We start from the raw sequence: 18,041 nt of genomic DNA, 5'->3' as shown, positions 1-18,041 counted from the left end.
GATTCATCCATGTTGTGAGATATTTCACAGATTCATCATTGTTCTTTATCATTGTGTAGTATTCCATTGGATGTATGTACCATAATTTATCTATTTGTGTGACGGCTCTTATTTCTCTAGGATGTATTTCAAGGAGTGGGATTGCAGGATCGTATGGTAGTTCTATTTCTAGCTTTCTAAGGAAATGCCAAATTGATTTCCAAAGTGGTTGTACCATTTTACATTCCCACCAGCTGTGTTCCAGTCTCTCCACATCCTCTCCAACATTCAAATTTGTTAGAGTACAATTTTTCATAGTATTCTATTGTGATTCTTTTAATTTCAGTTGGGTCTGTTGTGATATCACCCGTCTCATTTCTTTTTTGGGTTATTTGCTTCCTTTGTTGTTTTTCTTTTGTCAATTTGGCCAATGGTTTATCAATTTTGTTGATCTTTTCAAAGAGCCAGCTTTTGGTCTTATTAACTTTTTCAGTTATTTTTCTATTCTCTATTTCATTATTTTCTTGTCTAATTTTTATTATTTCATTTATATTCGTGCCTGAGGACTTCTTTTGCTGCTGTGTTTCTGTTTGTTGGAGTTGTAGGATTAATGTTTTGATTTTAGCCCTTTCTTTTTTGGATGTGTGCATTTCTTGCTATAAATTGACCTCTGAGCACTGCTTTTGCTGTGTCCCAAAGGTTCTGTTAGAATGTGTTTTCATTCTCATTTGATTCTATGAATTTCTTTATTCTGTCCTTGATTTCTTCTATAATCCAGTAGTTTTTGAGCAAGGTGTTATTCAATTTCCATGTATTTGATTTTTTTTTCTTGCTTTTTCTGTTATTGATTTCCACTTTTATGGTTTTATGGTCAGAAAAAGATGCTTTGTAATATTTTGATGTTTTGTATTCTGTTAAGGCTTGCTTTGTGACCTACTATGTGTCTATTCTGGAGGACAGTCCATGAGCATTGGAAAAGAAAGTATACTTGGCTGCTGTTGGATGGAGTATTCTATACATGTCTATGAGATCAAGTTCGTTGATTGTGGCATTTAGATCTTCCTTGTCTTTATTGAGCTTCTTTCTGGATGTTCTGTCTTTCACCAAAAGTGGTGTGTTGAAGTTTCCTACTATTATTGTAGAGCTGTCTATCTCTCTTTTCAATGCAGTTAGAGTATTTGTTGTTTTTTTTTTTTTTTTAATGTATTTTGGAGCCCTGTCGTTGGGTATGTAAATATTTTGGGGGGTTATGTCCTCCTGGTGTGTTGACCCTTTAAGCATTATACACTGTCCTTCTTTATCCCTTGTGCTGAATTTCACTTTAAAGTTTATTTTGTCAGAGATTAATGTTGTCACTCCTGCTCTTTTTGATTGTTGTTTGCTTGATATAGTTTTTTCCATCCTTTGAGTTTCAGTTTGTGTCTTTGAGTCTAAGGTATGTCTCTTGTAGGCAGCATATAGATGGAGGGTGTTTTTGATCCATGCTACCACTCTCTGTCTCTTTATTGGTGCATTTAGTCCATTTATATTCATTGTGATTATTGATAGGTATGAGGTTTTTTTTTTTTTTTTATTAGTTTAGGGCTGTCATTTTGATGTATTTTGTGTGTGTGTGTGTTGTTGACAGTTTGTTACACTTTATTTTCTGTGCTGAGTCATTTTTCTTTATGTATTTTATTTTTCATTGTTTTTGATTTTGTATTTGCTGAGTCTTTGTTTTTCTTCTTTTTTATTTTGATATGTAGGATCATTAGTTTCCTTTGTGGTTACCTTAAAATTTACCTCGATTTTTCTAAGTTTAAACCAATCTCTTAGTTCTTGATATTGCCTTAACTTCCTCTCCATACGAAAGTTCTATGACTACATTATATAGTCCCTCTTTTTTTGTTTTAATGTTGTCATCTTTTACATATTGATGTCTCTGTTTGCCTATTTTCAGTGTTTTAGCTCTGACTAATTTTTGTCATTTCCCTATCTGGGTTGGTATCTGGTTGTTCTGCCTGTGTTCTAGTCTTGGGTTGTTATCTGAGTTATTGATTGTCTGACTGGAGGACTCCCTTTAGCATTTCTTGTAATTTTGGTTTGGTTTTTACAGATCCCATTAACTTCTGTTTATCTGGAAACGCCCTAATTTTGCCATCGTATTTGAGAAACAGTTTTGCTGTATATATAATTCTTGGCTGGCAGTTTTTTCCTTCAAGGCTTTATATATGTTATCTCATTACCTTCTTGCCTGAATGGTTTCTGTTGAGTCATCAGAGCTTAGTCTTATTGACTCTCCTTTGTAGATGACTTTCTAGCCACTCTTAAAATGCTCTGTTTATCTTTGGTTTTGGCAAATTTGATTATAATATGTCTTTGTGACTTTCTTTTGTGTTGTGTGGGATTTGATGAGCTTCTTGGATAGATACCTTCTCATCTTTCATGATATCAGGGAAGTTTTCTGCCAACAAATTTTCAACAGTTTTCTGTATTTTCTGTCATCCTCCCCGCTCTGGTACTCCAGTCATACATAGGTTATTCCACTTGATAGATTCCACTTGATAGAGTCCCACATAATTCTTAGGGTTTCTTCATATTTTAAAATTCTTTTATCTGATTTTTCCTCAAATAAATTGGTGTCAAGTGCTTTATCTTCAGTCTAATTCTGACTTCCCTTGCCTCAGTTCTGCTTCTATGACTTTCTATTGATTTTTCTAATTCTAAATTTTAATGTTAATCTTTGTATTTCTATTTGCTGTCTCTCTATGGCTTCTTGCAGCCTGTTAAATTTGTCATTTTACTCTTGTATAGCCTTCTTAATTTCCTGTATTGCTTTGTCTGTGTGTTCCTTCACTTGGTCTGTATTGTGCCTGATTTCCTTCCTGTTCTCTTGAAGAGTTTTGTATATTAATCTTTTGAATTCTACCTCTGGTAATTCCAAGACTTCATCTTCCTCTGGGAGGTTTCCTGGCTGTTTATTTTGGTCACTTGCTGAAGCTACCACAGCCTTCTTCTTTATATGATTTGATATTGACTGTTGCCTCCGAGCCATCAATAAATTATTATATTTATTTATTTTGTTTTTGCTTACTGTGTCCTAGCTTCATGTTTTGTTTTGTTTTAACATTTACTTTTCCTGTGTGGATTCAGCTCAGGTGTCCAGATCGTTGGTCCCAAGTGTGTGGTGCAGGCTCTTACCTACAGTCCTAGATGCGCAAGGTGATTGTGGTGATTGGAGCAGGCACAGGTATCTGGATGCAGTAGGGGATTATATGCTAAGCTAGGTAAGCGGCTGATGGCTGTCCCTGAGTGCTTGGGTGGAAGGCATACCCTGTTCCCTAGAGTGCATAGGTGGGTGGGTTTTGCAGCTGGACTTTGGGCACCCAATGCTGTTGGGCTGTAAGAACTGGGAGGCACCACTTATTCTTGGACCCCTGTCATGGGTGGCTAGGTGGCATGGGTCCTCAGGTCCCTGATGTGGGTAGGTGAGGACCCTGCTTAATGGGCAGGGCAGTGTCAAAATGTCATGAATCTGGCACTCCCCCTTAGCTGTTGCAGTTGAAAATAGGCTTCAGGTATGTACCCTGTTGTAGTATGCTAATGAGTGCCTACTCTGTTGAAATGGCCCCACACAGGTCTAGGCAGGAGTGAAAGGCATTACAAGAAATGCTAAAGGGAGTCCTCCAGTCAGACAATCAATAACTCAGATAACAACCCAAGACTAGAACACACCCCTTAAGCCTGTGCCTAGGTAAGGAGGCTGTGCCTACCTGAGTTCCAGGCTTAGGGGAGCTGGCAGATTATATTTTCTTATTTGTTAATTTATTCCTCTTTAAAGCCAGAGAAGGGCTTAAAGCGCACAAGGGTCCCACTTCTGGCCCATGGAAATGCTGAAGCTGGACCCAGACTGGAGCAGAGCAACAGGGATAGAGGAAGGGGAAAGAGGCACTTACCAGAGGGGGAAAGGGTTATTTTGATCCCACATGGTAGATTAGACACTTTCATTTAACTTTTGTAGATTTAGGGCCACTTCTCCCTGGCTCCGGAGGCTTGTGTAGACTCTCTGCCGCTAGGTTTCTTCTGATGTGGAAAACGGGTGCTGCATGCTCCTGCTTGCCTCAGCCCAGCCATGCCAGCCAAACCAGCCAGCAGGGCCCCAGACAGGTCAGTTCTGGCAAATCCTCGCTGCTTCTGAACTGTTTCTCCCTCCCCCTGCTGCTTACTCTGACTCCTCAACTTTGTCTTTGATGTTCAGGGCTCTTAGTTTGTCATATATAATCGATTCACTTGTTTTTCAGGTCTTTGTTGTAAGAGGGACCACAGGAAGCATCTGACTACTCTGCCATCTTGGCCCTGCCTCCCAGACTCAATTTATAAATTTTTTAGACTTGCTTTTCAATATATCTGTAGCTGTTTTGGCATTTAAGTTTCAGTTGCTTTAATAATATTTTGTTTTTATTTTAAACAAAGTAATTATAAATATTACAGTGTAGTATTTGCAAATGGAAGCAATGGTGGTTCTGTGGTAGAATTCTCGCCTTCCATGCAGGAGACCTGGGTTCCATTCCCAGCCAATGCACACAGGCACAGCTATCACCCACGTATCAGTGAAGGGTTGCATAGTGTTATGATGCTGAACAGGTTTCACCAGAGCTTCCAGACTAAGACCTGGTGATCTACCCCCAAAAATCAGCCAATGAAAATCCTATGGGTTGCAAAGCGTCCAATTCTATTGTGCCTGGGTCACCACTAGTCAGGGGCCAACTGGACAACAGCTAACAACCTTAACAATTTATCATTAATAGCGTATGCTGAATTTTCCCATCTGAATTAGCGTGAATAATTTAATAAACCAGAATTTTAAATTCGCATTTATATATACCAAGTGAATTACATGCCAGTGTAACATTTTGTTCTATTCTTGAGAGAAAAATAATAGATGTTTCTATGGAATTAATGGTATTAACAATAGCATTTTCCCCCTAAATTGTTAAACCAAAGGGGTAAAAGGTGCATTCATCTGAGTTTGAAAACTAATTTACGTTCCATTTGGATGCTTGGCCCTTTTGAGACACATCATCTTTTAATGAAATGCATTTTACATGAATTGTGTGTGGTGCTATGAACACTTCCAAGGGCTAAACTCATTTCCTCTCTTTGACCAGAGTGGGGCAGTATGATCAAAGAGTTTTTCTTAGTATGCTCAGGGACACGGAACTGGAGCCATGTTAACAATTGTTTGTCCCACCAGTGCTTAAATACTTCATTTATCACTTTCCTGGCAGTTACCGTTTTAGAGTGATGGAAACAATGTAGAATCTACATAAGCTTTGTGTTTCACCATAATACCAACTCAGGAAAGTTCTGTTAGAGTGTTCTCTGTCATAAACAGAGCAACACAGGACTCTGGGCAACCCAGAAACCACTTCCCAAAATGTACAAACGTGTCCTATACCTACCACTGATATGGTGCGATTTACCAATCATTAAGGTATGTAAAATGCTTCCCCTTGGGCATACTTTGTTTTATTAATTTTATTTTTTGCAACGGATTCTACTGAAATGATTTCCTTTGCTTCAATGTTTTAAGAGGAACCCATTTCTTTCTGTTTTTTGCATAGATCGACTAAAGATGATTACCATAAAACTCTCTTCTGATTTTTACGGTTACATAACTAGTATTAGTACTATTTTCTTCCAGAACGAATAATCTGTAGTTTGTTACTTATAATTGAATTGAGAGTTCATTAGTCTAGAGATTATAAAGCTGCCCGAGAATGTAGATGCAAAAATGGTTTTTCTGGCTTTGCATTTATGGATATTTGAAAAATACATTAACCTCTTCATGAATCACATGTTTTGAAGATTATTTTGATTTACTGGAAATCTCAGTATTTCTAATGAGGACAGATCTGTCGAGCAAGGAGTTGTGTGAATTTATGAATTTGTCTGTATGTGTTTTTTTTAACATATTTTCCCTCAGCCTTTTTTTTTCCTTCTGCTAGTTGAGTTAAAACAGTAAAAAAGGATTATGCATGAGAATTAAATGACGTAGTCAAGATTTTAACATAACTGGCATCACATTGGAATTTATGAATGGTTTACTTTATAGTATGTATTTTTAAAAATACTATAGCATTACTTAGTAGTAGAAAGCTCAACATATGTTTTCCAGCATTATACAATGCAGTTTTTTTTTTTTTTAAATATAAGCCTACAGTGTCGTTTGGCATTCAAAACCCATGGGGGATTAGAGCACTGAATGTTTATGGTATATGAGTCACACTAGTTCTTACAAGAATTTCTTCTTCTATTAAAAGGGAAAAACAACTACTATGTTTTAACTAAGATATTAAAACTGCTAGAGGATTTGGTGCTACCAGCAAGAGCACCATTGTTAGTGAGAGAGATCCATCCCCACAGCGCCCCTCTTGCACTCCCTGGAGGACACTATGCCCCACCAGGGAAGAAGAGTCACTCTGGCTAATACTTTTTCTACAAAGGTGGTGAAGAAAAAAATAATCTAACAGTACATTACCATGCAATGGTATCCAATTATGCAATGAGACCTTACTCTCTATTCTATAAAAATGCTTTCTCTAGCTGGGCTTATTGTAAGTAAGCTCTACATCTGGTTTACTGGAAAATGTCTGCTGCTGGATGTATATACACAGCCTGTACTTGGAGCAAGAGAGAAGCAGTGCCATCACACTATTGCTTACAGCCTAAGACACCATTGTTTCTAAGATGCCTCTAATTTCAGAAAGGTGGAAAAAAAAAGCGTCATCAAATTAATGAAATACGGTAAAGAGCTGTTCCTTGCCTTAGTCTTTGGAATACATCTGCTAGACAGAGAGCTATCAGCTTTCTCCTTATGGGCAACTGTGGGCCACCATTCTGTAAACCCTTTAGGAGACTTATTTGCACATACAACAAAGAATAAGGGATGAGGAGGCTTAAAATATGAGATTATGTGGCATTTTCTGGTGATCATTTCTTACTCTAACAGACTACCTGGTGGCTATTCAGGTTTTTTTTTTTTTTTTTATGGAGTAGTATTTCGCCAGTATCATCTTGTACTCAGACAAAATATCTATCCACTATTCTTCCACACTTTATTGGTAGTTTCTCACAGACATGCTCCCCATCCTGTGACAGCATGTGACCACAGAGCTTTAGATTCAGCCCCAACCTAGAGGTGCTTAAGGAAGGCGGTAGGCTTCAAGCCCAAGTACTTCATAGTATGTAGTTTTAAAATACTATACTTTGTGCCCTGGTTCTAGCAACACTGATTCTACCAAAGTCCTAAAAGAGGAGTCTAGAGGTGGGCTAGATCACTGGTATTCCAAAGCTCAAATTCCCCACACCAGGGAAATAGAACATTGGGAGAGGAAGTCGCAACAACATGCCAAAGCCCCCACCTACTCATGCTGTATCATTTCTGCTAATCTCTTACTACTTTTCTGCTGGCCTTTTATAGATATCTGATTGGCTGTCTCTATGTAAGTTCTCTCTATAGTCCTTATTATAAAAGCATTTACAGAAAGGTCAGAAAATAAACAGACAAAAAAGAATGAGGACCACTCATAATCTTACTCACCAAGAGATAATCATTGTTAACACTTGAATATATATTCTTAGTGCACTTACTGTGTTGTATTATAGTTGTATAACTGCTTACCATCTGCTCCCCTGTAGGCTGTGAACTTCTCATGGTCTCAGGGCATGTTTTATTCACTCTTTCATCCCAGGTCCCTATGATAGCTCGAAATACGACATAGGAACTCAGTAAGTATTTCTGATAATAGGATCTGAGAAACTGGAGCATCTTTGACATAAGCTGCTTCAGTTTGCCTTCACCCTTTACAATTCATTCATTTATTTATTCCTTCATTCAGTTAACCAGGCAGGGTCCTATTTTTATTGAGACCTGTGTGAGTGCATGGGTATTGTACAGTTGAGGAATTATGTGAAAATGATCTTCCTAAAAAGTAAATCTGACAATAGCACTCCCCTAGTCAGAATTCTTTATTAGTTCTCTTAGTTTTGAGAATAAAGCCCTTTTTCTTTTTTAGCATACCAATCTGTGACTACGGATTTCCTCTCTCCCCTTTACTCCAGGACGGGGACCTGCAGACTTTTCTGTAAAGGCCAAGGTGGTAAATACTTTAGGCTTTGTGGGTCATAAAGTCTCTGTTGCTCAGCTCTGACATTGTAGCAAGATAGCAACTGTAGATAATTTATCAAGTAAGGGTGTAGCTTTGTTTTAATAAAACTTTACTTACAAAAAGAGGTGCGGGCTCGTATTTGGCCAGTGGGTCCCAGTTTGCAATCCCCAATCTAACACGTGTTCTAATTGCGACATCTAAGTTACTTGCTAATTTCTGCTCATCAGATCAAATTATCATGATGTCATCAAAGAACTGAATCAGTGTGATGTTCTATTGGATGCTAAGATGATCAGCATGTCTGACGAGAGATTATGGCAGACAGTGGGACAGTTTACATAAAGAAGTGCTTTTGTTCCTGCTGGGTGAAAGTAAATGACTCCTGATAGTCCTTACACATTGGTAAAGAGTGTTGGTTCTCAAAAGCTGATCCCTAGAACCAGTAGCACCATCATCTACAGCCATAGAGGACGATCACCATAAAGCATTTCAAGCATGCTGGTGTCCTAATGTCTTTCCCAGCGTTTTATGAGGGGGGCGTCCTCTGAGCTTGTAGGAAATGTAACAAGGTGAGGTTGATGTGTTCCCTTTTTTGGATTCTTAGCTTTTGGATTCTTAACTGTACAGAATGCAAAGGAAGATCTGGCATCTCAATGTCAATAACTACAGGCCACCATTGAGTCCAGCCAATCGAAGAAACTGTCAAGAGACACAGCTATATGAGCTAACACATTAAATTTCAGAATCTCTAGTAAATACATTGTGTCAGCAAATCTAGCCTAAACCAATGCTATATTTTATCTGCCTGGGTCTGATTCCCACACAGATTTATGGCTATTTTGCCATTCTTTTGAAACTATGAGCTACCTCCTACTGAGTCAGATTTGTACTTGGCTGCCTACAGTATGCTAAGATTTGACTATGGGTATGCATGTAAATAGACATCCTTTTGCATGGTACCTATTGTATCTGCCACCCAATTCGGGTATGATTTTCTGGGTCATTAATTTTAGGAATTCCATAGAAGCTTTCTGATTTTCTGACTGTGACTTGAGCTATGAATTTAAAGCCTCAGCTTGTCAGTTTCTTTCTGTAAGTTCCCAGAAAATTAAGAAACAACCATCCCTCGTTATATTCCTTGCTACTATTATATGGTCAAAGTCAATACCGTTTGGGCCTTTAAAGAATATGATTCTTTAATAGTTAGTTCATTCACAAATACAGGTGATAATTTGATGATCGTGACGTCACTGAAATTCATGCACTGCTAGAATACCATTTCCCACGGCCAAGGAACTCAGCACTACAGTCAAGGTCATAGGCGTAACCAAACTACAGTCAAGGTCATAGGCGTAACCAAACTACAGTCAAGGTCATAGGCGTAACCAAACTACAGTCAAGGTCATAGGCGTAACCAAACTACAGTCAAGGTCATAGGCGTAACCAAACTACAGTCAAGGTCATAGGCGTAACCAAACTACAGTCAAGGTCATAGGCGTAACCAAACTCATCTCTGAATCCTGGCTACCTAGACCCAGTCCCAGTGCCAAGTACTACAGCAGTCAGGAAAATATTACCACACAAATGTTGGAAAGCTGAGTAAGCAAAAAGGGAATAACTGTAGAAAATAGCTATTACCCTGTTGGGAATAAGGAGAGGAGGTTGAGGCTAGCAGAAACTAGAAAGAAAATGAGAGAAAAGGCCCTGCAGAGCCTAGTTCTGGAAGGGCCAGAAGAGGCTGAAAGACACAACCAGTTCCTGTTGCTGGGTGAAAGACCGTTGCTGATGGGGACAAAAAACAAACAGGAAGAAAGAAATCCCATCTCTTTTCCTTCTGCCTTTGGATCTCCTTCTAGTGTTCCTTTTTGGCAGAGCCTAGCAGGGAGTCTTTTGGCAATGGAGAAGTGTAATTTGCAGATCCCCAGCCCCAGCTTCACAGGACAGAGTATAGAGGAATGGATTTAGATTTAGGACACAGTTTTTTAATAGCTAGTACACCATGTAAAGAACTGCTGGAGAATTCTTTACATGGTAGAGGAAAGAGGTAGAGGGAACAGCAGCTGTGAAGGCCCCCAAAAAACAAAACATAGCTTGTCCAGAGAACAGAAGAGAAGCCAGTGGGCCATGAGTATAGCGAGGGAGAGAGTATATGAGACGGAGTTGAAGAAACAGAGTCCAGTTCATATGGGATGCTGTAAGCCATGTAATGTGTTCAGATTTTATTTTCAATGCGTTCAAACATTCTTTCCTCCCTCTTTACTTGTTAACTCCTATTTATCTTTAAGGTCTCAGCTTATTTAGAAAGCCTTTCATTACTGACTTAAGTATTCTCTTCAAAGCAGCTCATACTTGTGGCATATCTCACCAGGTGAAACCATAATTGCTTGCTTACTTCTCTGTATCCAATGCTGTACTGTAAGCACTGAAAGGGTAGAGAATTCTTCTTGTTAGCAGTTATATTCTTAGCACCTGGCATGGTACCTTGGCACCTAATATCACTCTTCGTATGTGCTGATTGAATGAGTTAGTTAATGAACAAACTGTCTGTGATAAACTCTTCCCTGATTTCATGTATTCTATCACTTTCTGTAACTCATTGATTTAATTTCTTACCCACTAGAGGGAAGAACTCTGAGGACAGAGATAAACATTTATTACTCAATAGTATCTTTTCAGAGCCTGGCACTCAGTAAAAGTGCCTTGCACAAAATGATCCCATGAATTAGTTAATTCAACAACCAAACAAATGACTGGAGCTCAGTGTAGATACCTGGACATCGTCTACACGTAGGTGGAAGCTGAAGCCATTGGAGTTGAAGGAAGATAGACTGTAAAGAGAGAGATAACAATGAAGTGATGACCAACGTATTAGTTGTTAATATACAAAAAGACCTTGGTCCTCCAGCCCAAGAAGTAGGAGATAAATGTGGCATAGAGATTTTTTTAAAGCTATTTTTTCTTCTTTCCTTCATTGCTTCCTTTTTTTTTTAAGTGTCAGTCAGCAATATCTGATGTCAAAGAGATGACAAGTTAGGTAAGAACTAAAAATGGCCAGTATATTTTATAACCAGGTCGTTGGTGACTCTGAAGAGCCTGGGGATGATGATGGTTTGAAGCTAGCTGCAGAGAATGGTACCATTTTTAAAAGAAGCTTAGCTATAAAAAGAAGGGGGATAAAACTTCATTCTTATAGCTAGAGAAGAATATAATTTATGGAAAAAATCTCTTAATGAGGATGACTAGAACAAATAGAAAACATCTAAGAATGTTGGGAGATTTACTTCTGCCTCTGGGACAGAAAGCAGGAGGTAGACTTGAATATAGATGCAGAGGGTTGATGGAGTTCTTGCCCAGGGCCCCCATTTTCTCTGGGAAATAGAAAGGGAAGAAATCTGTGAGAGTGAGTCAGGCAGTGGTCGGGTAGGAGACACGAAGGAGAAAGGGTTGATCAAAGGGACTTGGAAAGATTGCCAGATGACTATGACATTTCATTGGCCCAGATCTATGCCATTGTGAAATTTTCTCCAGCCCCAGTCAGCTGCTGGGTAATCAGGAAGAGTAGAGGGATGATTGGAACAGTACTGGGTTGAGGCTTTGCTGGGCATTTTGGCAAAAGCCACAGGACCTGAGGAAATTTGCAAGGTGATACGACATCAGGCTGGGCTGGATAGGGAAAGAAGCGAATTGAGGAAGGGCATCCTCAAGTGTGAGAAAATGAAGAGGTCCTGGGACTGCAGGTGTGGCAGTCTAAGAACAGGTGTACATGTGTGTGCACAGGTGAACACGCACATTACTCACCCTTCACTAGGTGAGTGTCATAAGGGCGACACTACATTATCTTCAGGCCTAGATTTCGAATTTACTTAGCAAGATGATTGAGTTCAACTAAATAATCTGTAATTTCTGTCCATTTAGCTCTCAAGTTTGATGGCGCTGTGTTTGTTGCGTGGGATGTGAAGAGGAAGAAGCAAGACGCTAATTAAATTCTAAACTCTGAGTTTACCTCATGTTAGTTAACTTGTGAAGGGTATGAAGTTTGGGGTGGGGAAGATGTAGGCACGCAGCCTACAATTATAAAGATCTTGCTTATCCTTAATAAAATATTGGAGGAATAGAACCTGAGTGAATTGCTGGCTTAGGGATAAAAGCTATGTAGAATAATAGAACTAAGATCTTTAAGTTTCTAAAAAGTCAAAGAAGTATTGGATACAATGCTAAAGAACATTAGAGGATATCAGCAATAATGGGAGAAAGGGAAACTATAAAGAGTTGAGTTTGTTTAAACATTTGAAGGCATTTTCTATGTTTGATAAAGTTGCAAATTAAAAATGTATAATACATGTATAATATGTATATGTAACATATAACATAATATTACACATAATATATAATAGATCATTTCAAGTCCTTTCACTTTCAGCAAGCGAGGTTGTGTCATCTGCATAACACAGGTTGTTAATGAATCTTCCCCCAATCCTGATGCCCCGTTCTTCTTCATATAGTCCAGCTTCTTGGATTATTTGCTCAGCATACAGATTGAATAGGTATGGTGAAAGGATACCACCCTGACACACACCTTTCCTGATTTTAAACCACTTGAAGCATTTACAAATGAAGACCAAAGACCACAGCCTTCAGTATGGATTGTACCTCAACATAAAGAAAACAAAAAATCCTCACAACTGGACCAATGAGCAACATCACGATAAACAGAGAAAAGATTGAAGTTGTCAAAGATTTCATTTTACTTAGATCCACAATCAACAGCCATGGAAGCAGCAGTCAAGAAATCAAAAGACGTATTGCATTGAGCAAATCTGGTGCAAAGGACGTCTTTAAAGTGTTGAAAAGTAAAGATGTCACCTTGAAGACTAAGGTGTGCCTGACCCAAGTCATGGTATTTTCAATCGCATCATACACATGTAAAAGCCGGACAATGAATAAGGAAGACCGAAGAAGAATTGATGCCTTTGAATTGTAGTGTTGGCGAAGAATAGTGAACATACTATGGACTGCCAAAAGAACAAACAAATCTGTCTTCAAGAAGTACAAGCAGAATGCTCCTTAGAGGCAAGGATGGTGAGACTGCGTCTTATATACTTTGGGCATATTGTCAGGAGGGACCAGTCCCTGGAGAGGGACATCATTCTTGGCAAAGTACAGGTTCGGCAGAAAAGAGGAAGACCCTCAATGAGGTGGATTGACACAGTGGCTGCGACAATGAGCTCAAGCATAACAACAACTGTGAAGATGGCAGTGTTTGTTCTGTTGTGCATAGGGTTGCTATGAGTCGGAACCGACTCAACGGCACCTAACAACAACAACATATAATAGAATTTATTTTAAAAATAAAAGGTTCAAAAATAAAAAGGTGCTGTTCTTTACCTGAGGTTTCTGGGTGGAGTACTTTGTGTGTGCTCTGCTACTAACAAGAGGTTGGCGGTTCAGAATCAACCAGATTACAGCCAAGAACACCCTGTGAAGCAGATGTACTCTGTCACACGTGGGGTTGCCACGAGTTGGAATCAATTCTACAGAAAAGGCTTAAGGGTTCTCCATGTAAGCTCCATGAAGGCAGAAGCTATATCTGTTTTACTTAGTACTATATCTTTGGCACAAAGCACTATGCTTGGCACCTGGTGTTGCTCACCAAATATTTAACAAAGAAAGTCAATGTCAGATGGTATTATTCCCATTTTTATAGTGTAGATAGAGACTGATAGGAATTATAAACTTTAACAACCTGTAATACTTAGAAATTCTGACTTGGCTGTAGAAAAGATTATGTGATCATATGATCAAAATAATCACTGTGATCATTTAATGATCATTAACTTAATAATATGCCTAATGATAAAATGAAATGTTTTGGTAAACTCTGACCATACTTAGCAGATATATGACCCCATCTTATTAGACTTTTTTCTCAAGGTCATTAAAATGACTATGGTTACCTTAAGTATCCTTTTTCTTCCGAGTGACATACTAAGAAACATGTATAGTTATTCTTATATAAAACTAGACTTATATTCCACTCCTTCCAGTATTTAGTCATATATTATATCCTCTAGACTACAGTGGGATGCAAATTTACCTTTTAAGACTGGCAAGATGAGAACTTGTAATTGAAAGGTTTTTTTGTTTTGTTTTGTTTTTAAGACCAAAAGGATGATATTTCATCTTTTATTAAAGTATAACATCATATATTCAGAGTAGTATAGGTATAGCTAGATTCTTGTCAGTGAAGAGAACATAAGACAATGATTGGAAGGAACTTGTATAAAATGCAAACGAACTACAATGGCATGGGATAAACTCAGTTAAGCTAATGTCAGGAATGACCTTTATAACCAGTGCTGGAAATGATGCGATACTTTTCTCAGGGGAGAAATGAAACCGCAAAAATATGAGAATTAGTTTCAAAATGCATACTAATGTGGTACCATATTTCTCCCTCCAGAATGGAGACTGAATATTAAGTGAAAAACAAAATGACACAAGAATACTCATATAAGCAGCTTTTTTTTTATGTGCTGGTCCTGAGGTTGGGAGTGAGCAGGATACCATAACTGAGCACAAGCGTTTACACAGAGGGTTAGGCCACAGACATTGTCATTTGACCTGCCAGGTTACAGTTATGTTATTAATTCATAATCGGGGTGTTATAAGGAGTAATTGGGAATATATTGTATAGTTGCACACTCATAGGAAATTTTTTATGGGAGGGAAAAAATCTTAAGCATTCACTGTGGGGAAGTCCCGTAAAACTTTTGAAAATCAAGCATTTCAGCCCATGAGGCCTTTATTTAGCAAGAACAGCCAAAAAGTTGTTGGCTTTTTTTTTTTTTGGTGTGTTTCGTTTTAACCTTAATTTGAAGGTTGTTTAGGCATCTTGCCTTTCGCATTTATGTCCTAAGACATTCATAGGGAAAGAAATAGGAAAATAGACAAATGGATTCCAAAGAGATAATTGCTAAGTTTTTCTTTCTGTTTTCCTAAAGGAATCAATTCCAAACTTCAGTTTGAAATCCTGCCAGGTGCTTCATTTGGGTTGTTCGAGATCAATCCGGACACAGGAGAGGTGGTAACAACTACCACACTGGACAGAGAAGTTCAGGAAGTCTTCACCCTCAGAGGTAAGGAATCCCTTGACTGTGCTAAAAAAAAAAAAAACCAGCGAAGGTTGTGTGGTGAATTTCTCCATTTCAGAAGGTCGTCTTAAAATAAAGTATTATGGAGCCAGTGCTGCCTGATCAGGTTAGTCTGATGATATCCAGTTAGGACAAGGTATTTGAGGTATAAATCAACGACCACAACCCATGCTGTCTTTATTTCCACATCAGTACTCGTGCGTGATGGGGGCACCCCTCCGTTGTCCAGCACCACAGTGATTCTCTGCACTGTCGAAGATGAAAACGATCATGCACCAGAGTTTATCGTCCCCCGGCATGACACTGATGTTCCAGAAAACCGAGAGCCAGAGGTCATCTATACTGTTTTGGCCTCAGATATGGATGCTGGTAATAATGGAGCTGTCAGGTATTACATCATTGGTAAGTATTTCCTTTTTTAAAACTCCCCCCAGGAAACCAACTAAGTTGACACATGCTTGCTAGCTGCTGTGGGATTGGCTCCTGACCCACAGGGACCCCATGCACAGTGGAACAAAATGCTGCCCAGTCCTGCACCATCCCCATGGTTGGTTGTGGTGCAGACTGTTGTGATCTATAGAGTTCTCATCTGATGATTTTTGGAAGTAGAGCTTTGACACTAAGACAGACTAGGTCAGCATCATAGCAGCAAGCACACCTCCACTGACAGATGAGTGGTGGCGGCACGTGAGGTACATAAGCGAGGAATCAAACCCAGGTCTCCCCCGAACCACCAACGCCCCCTGACATACACTATGTGGTGATTATTCTGTATTTGGTATCTGTTGCACTGTCTATGAAATAAACCATAAAAATAACCCTGTTGCCATTGATTCTGACTCAAGACAAAGTAGAACTGCCCCATAGGGTTTCCAGGGAGCAGCTGGTGGATTCGAACTGCCAACCTTTTGGTTAGCAGCTGGCTTCTCGGTCGAGGGTATGTTGTATCCTCAGCACCTACAGAAGTGCTAGCATGTAATAATCAACAAATAAATATTTGTTGGATGAATGAATGAATGGGCATAATGTTAGTGATGGGCTGATATATTTTCAATTCAAATGATTCTTGATTTTTTTGTCTTTGACAGATGGAAATACTGAGGAGTACTTTGCTGTTAATGAAACATCAGGAGAACTTTCAACTACGCGTGCTTTGGACCGGGAGCAGATCAACAACTTTACCCTTGTCATCCTGTGCTCTGATCTGGGGGATCCACCTAGAAGCTCTGTGATGCAGCTGCAAGTTACAGTTTTGGATGACAATGATCACAGCCCCTCCTTCCTCAAGCTTCGTTACCAGTCCTCTGTGAGAGAAGATACTGAAACGGGAACGGTGGTTCTTGTGCTCTCTGCTATGGATGAAGATGAAGGCCAGAATGGGCAAATTGAGTATTTTCTGATGGACGAGGCTTCTGGTGCATTCGCCATTGACCCTGTGACAGGCGTATTGAGAACTGCCCACACCCTCGACCGAGAAGCCAGATCCCAGCATACATTCAGGGTGGTGGCCAGAGACTGTAGTGTCCAGGGCTCGAGAAGCACCACAGTAATTATAAATGTGCATGTCACTGATGTCAATGACAATGATCCAGTTTGGGAGCAGAACCCCTTTGATCTTTTTCTTTCCTCCCAGTTGCCTGCAAACCTGACAACAGCCACCCTGAGAGCTGATGACCCAGACCTGGGGCCTAATGGAACTGTCGTTTTTAGTTTTGCAGAAACCCAGTCAATGTTTTCTCTTGATAAACATACAGGAGAAATTCAGCTTCAGCAAATCCCACCTTCGGAATATTTTCCTATCTGGCTGCAGTTAAAAGTTATGGACCAAGGGGTGCCAGCCAGGACAACCACTGGTCTCTTGGTCGTTCACATGGAAGGAGAAGATGTAAAGCTGTCCTTCACTCACCGTCTCTATGAAGGGCTTGTGACTGAAAACTGTGAGGCAGGTAAGTGTCCTGTCAAGTTAATACATATTGTACAGGTTTTGGCCAAATATTTAAAACTAAGGATCATACCAGAGTGTTATTTTGGATTCACTTACAAATTCTTGAGTCCAACTTGTTCTTGCCATGCCAATTTTCATCCAAAGAATTTTATTAGAAAAATATACTCAAATACAGTAGAATAAAACCCCCTTTAAAGACAACAAGAAGTAATAAAAAGACTGAAAGGTATTTCTTCCATGGCTCTTGAAGTTTCCATTCATTTAACTGTACACTCTCAAAAACCCTTAACAACTGTTTATTTCTTAAAGAACTTTCTTGGAAGTACAATGAAGGATGAAGTATAAGGTCATGGTTAAGTGTTTGGGCTCTGCCTGGGTTTAAATTCAAACTCTGCCTCTGTGTGCTCTGGGCAGCTGACTCTCTGAGCCTCAGTTTCCTCATCTGAAAAGTAGGGATAATGACCATACCTACCTAATTAGGTCATTATGAGGGTTAAGTGAGCTAGTTCATATAAAGCACATAGAACAGTGCCTGACACACAGTAAGCAAGTAGTATATATTAACTACTACTATTGTTATTACAATTATTATGACGATTTCATTTTGATACAGTCAACAGAGGCTTACAAAACAATACACTATTATTTAAAGAATTCAATGAAGTTCAGAACAGGTTTCCGTGAATTATAACTGTATCCCATACTTCCTCATAATGCTACGGTCTTTTTAATTACTTCCCTACTACAATTTATGCCATAATAGGAAACATGAAAAAAAGACTATCTTTTTTACCAAAAATGGAAAAGTCTGTAGAT

General features: G+C 39.1%; 1 protein-coding gene across 1 annotated transcript in view; it reads left to right on the top strand.

The window, feature by feature from the left end:
- DCHS2 (dachsous cadherin-related 2) overlaps nt 1-18,041 on the top strand; it is a 387,869-nt gene that overhangs the window by 302,415 nt on the left and 67,413 nt on the right. The window contains exons 11-13 of the mRNA XM_064267620.1: nt 15,131-15,265; nt 15,473-15,682; nt 16,369-17,226. Coding sequence (XP_064123690.1) covers nt 15,131-15,265; nt 15,473-15,682; nt 16,369-17,226 — 1,203 coding nt within the window. The remainder of the gene's footprint in view (nt 1-15,130; nt 15,266-15,472; nt 15,683-16,368; nt 17,227-18,041) is intronic.

Source organism: Loxodonta africana, chromosome 13 (assembly GCF_030014295.1).
Source record: "Loxodonta africana isolate mLoxAfr1 chromosome 13, mLoxAfr1.hap2, whole genome shotgun sequence".
Taxonomy (NCBI): Eukaryota; Metazoa; Chordata; class Mammalia; order Proboscidea; family Elephantidae; genus Loxodonta; species Loxodonta africana.
This window is presented reverse-complemented; position numbering and strand designations above follow the sequence as displayed.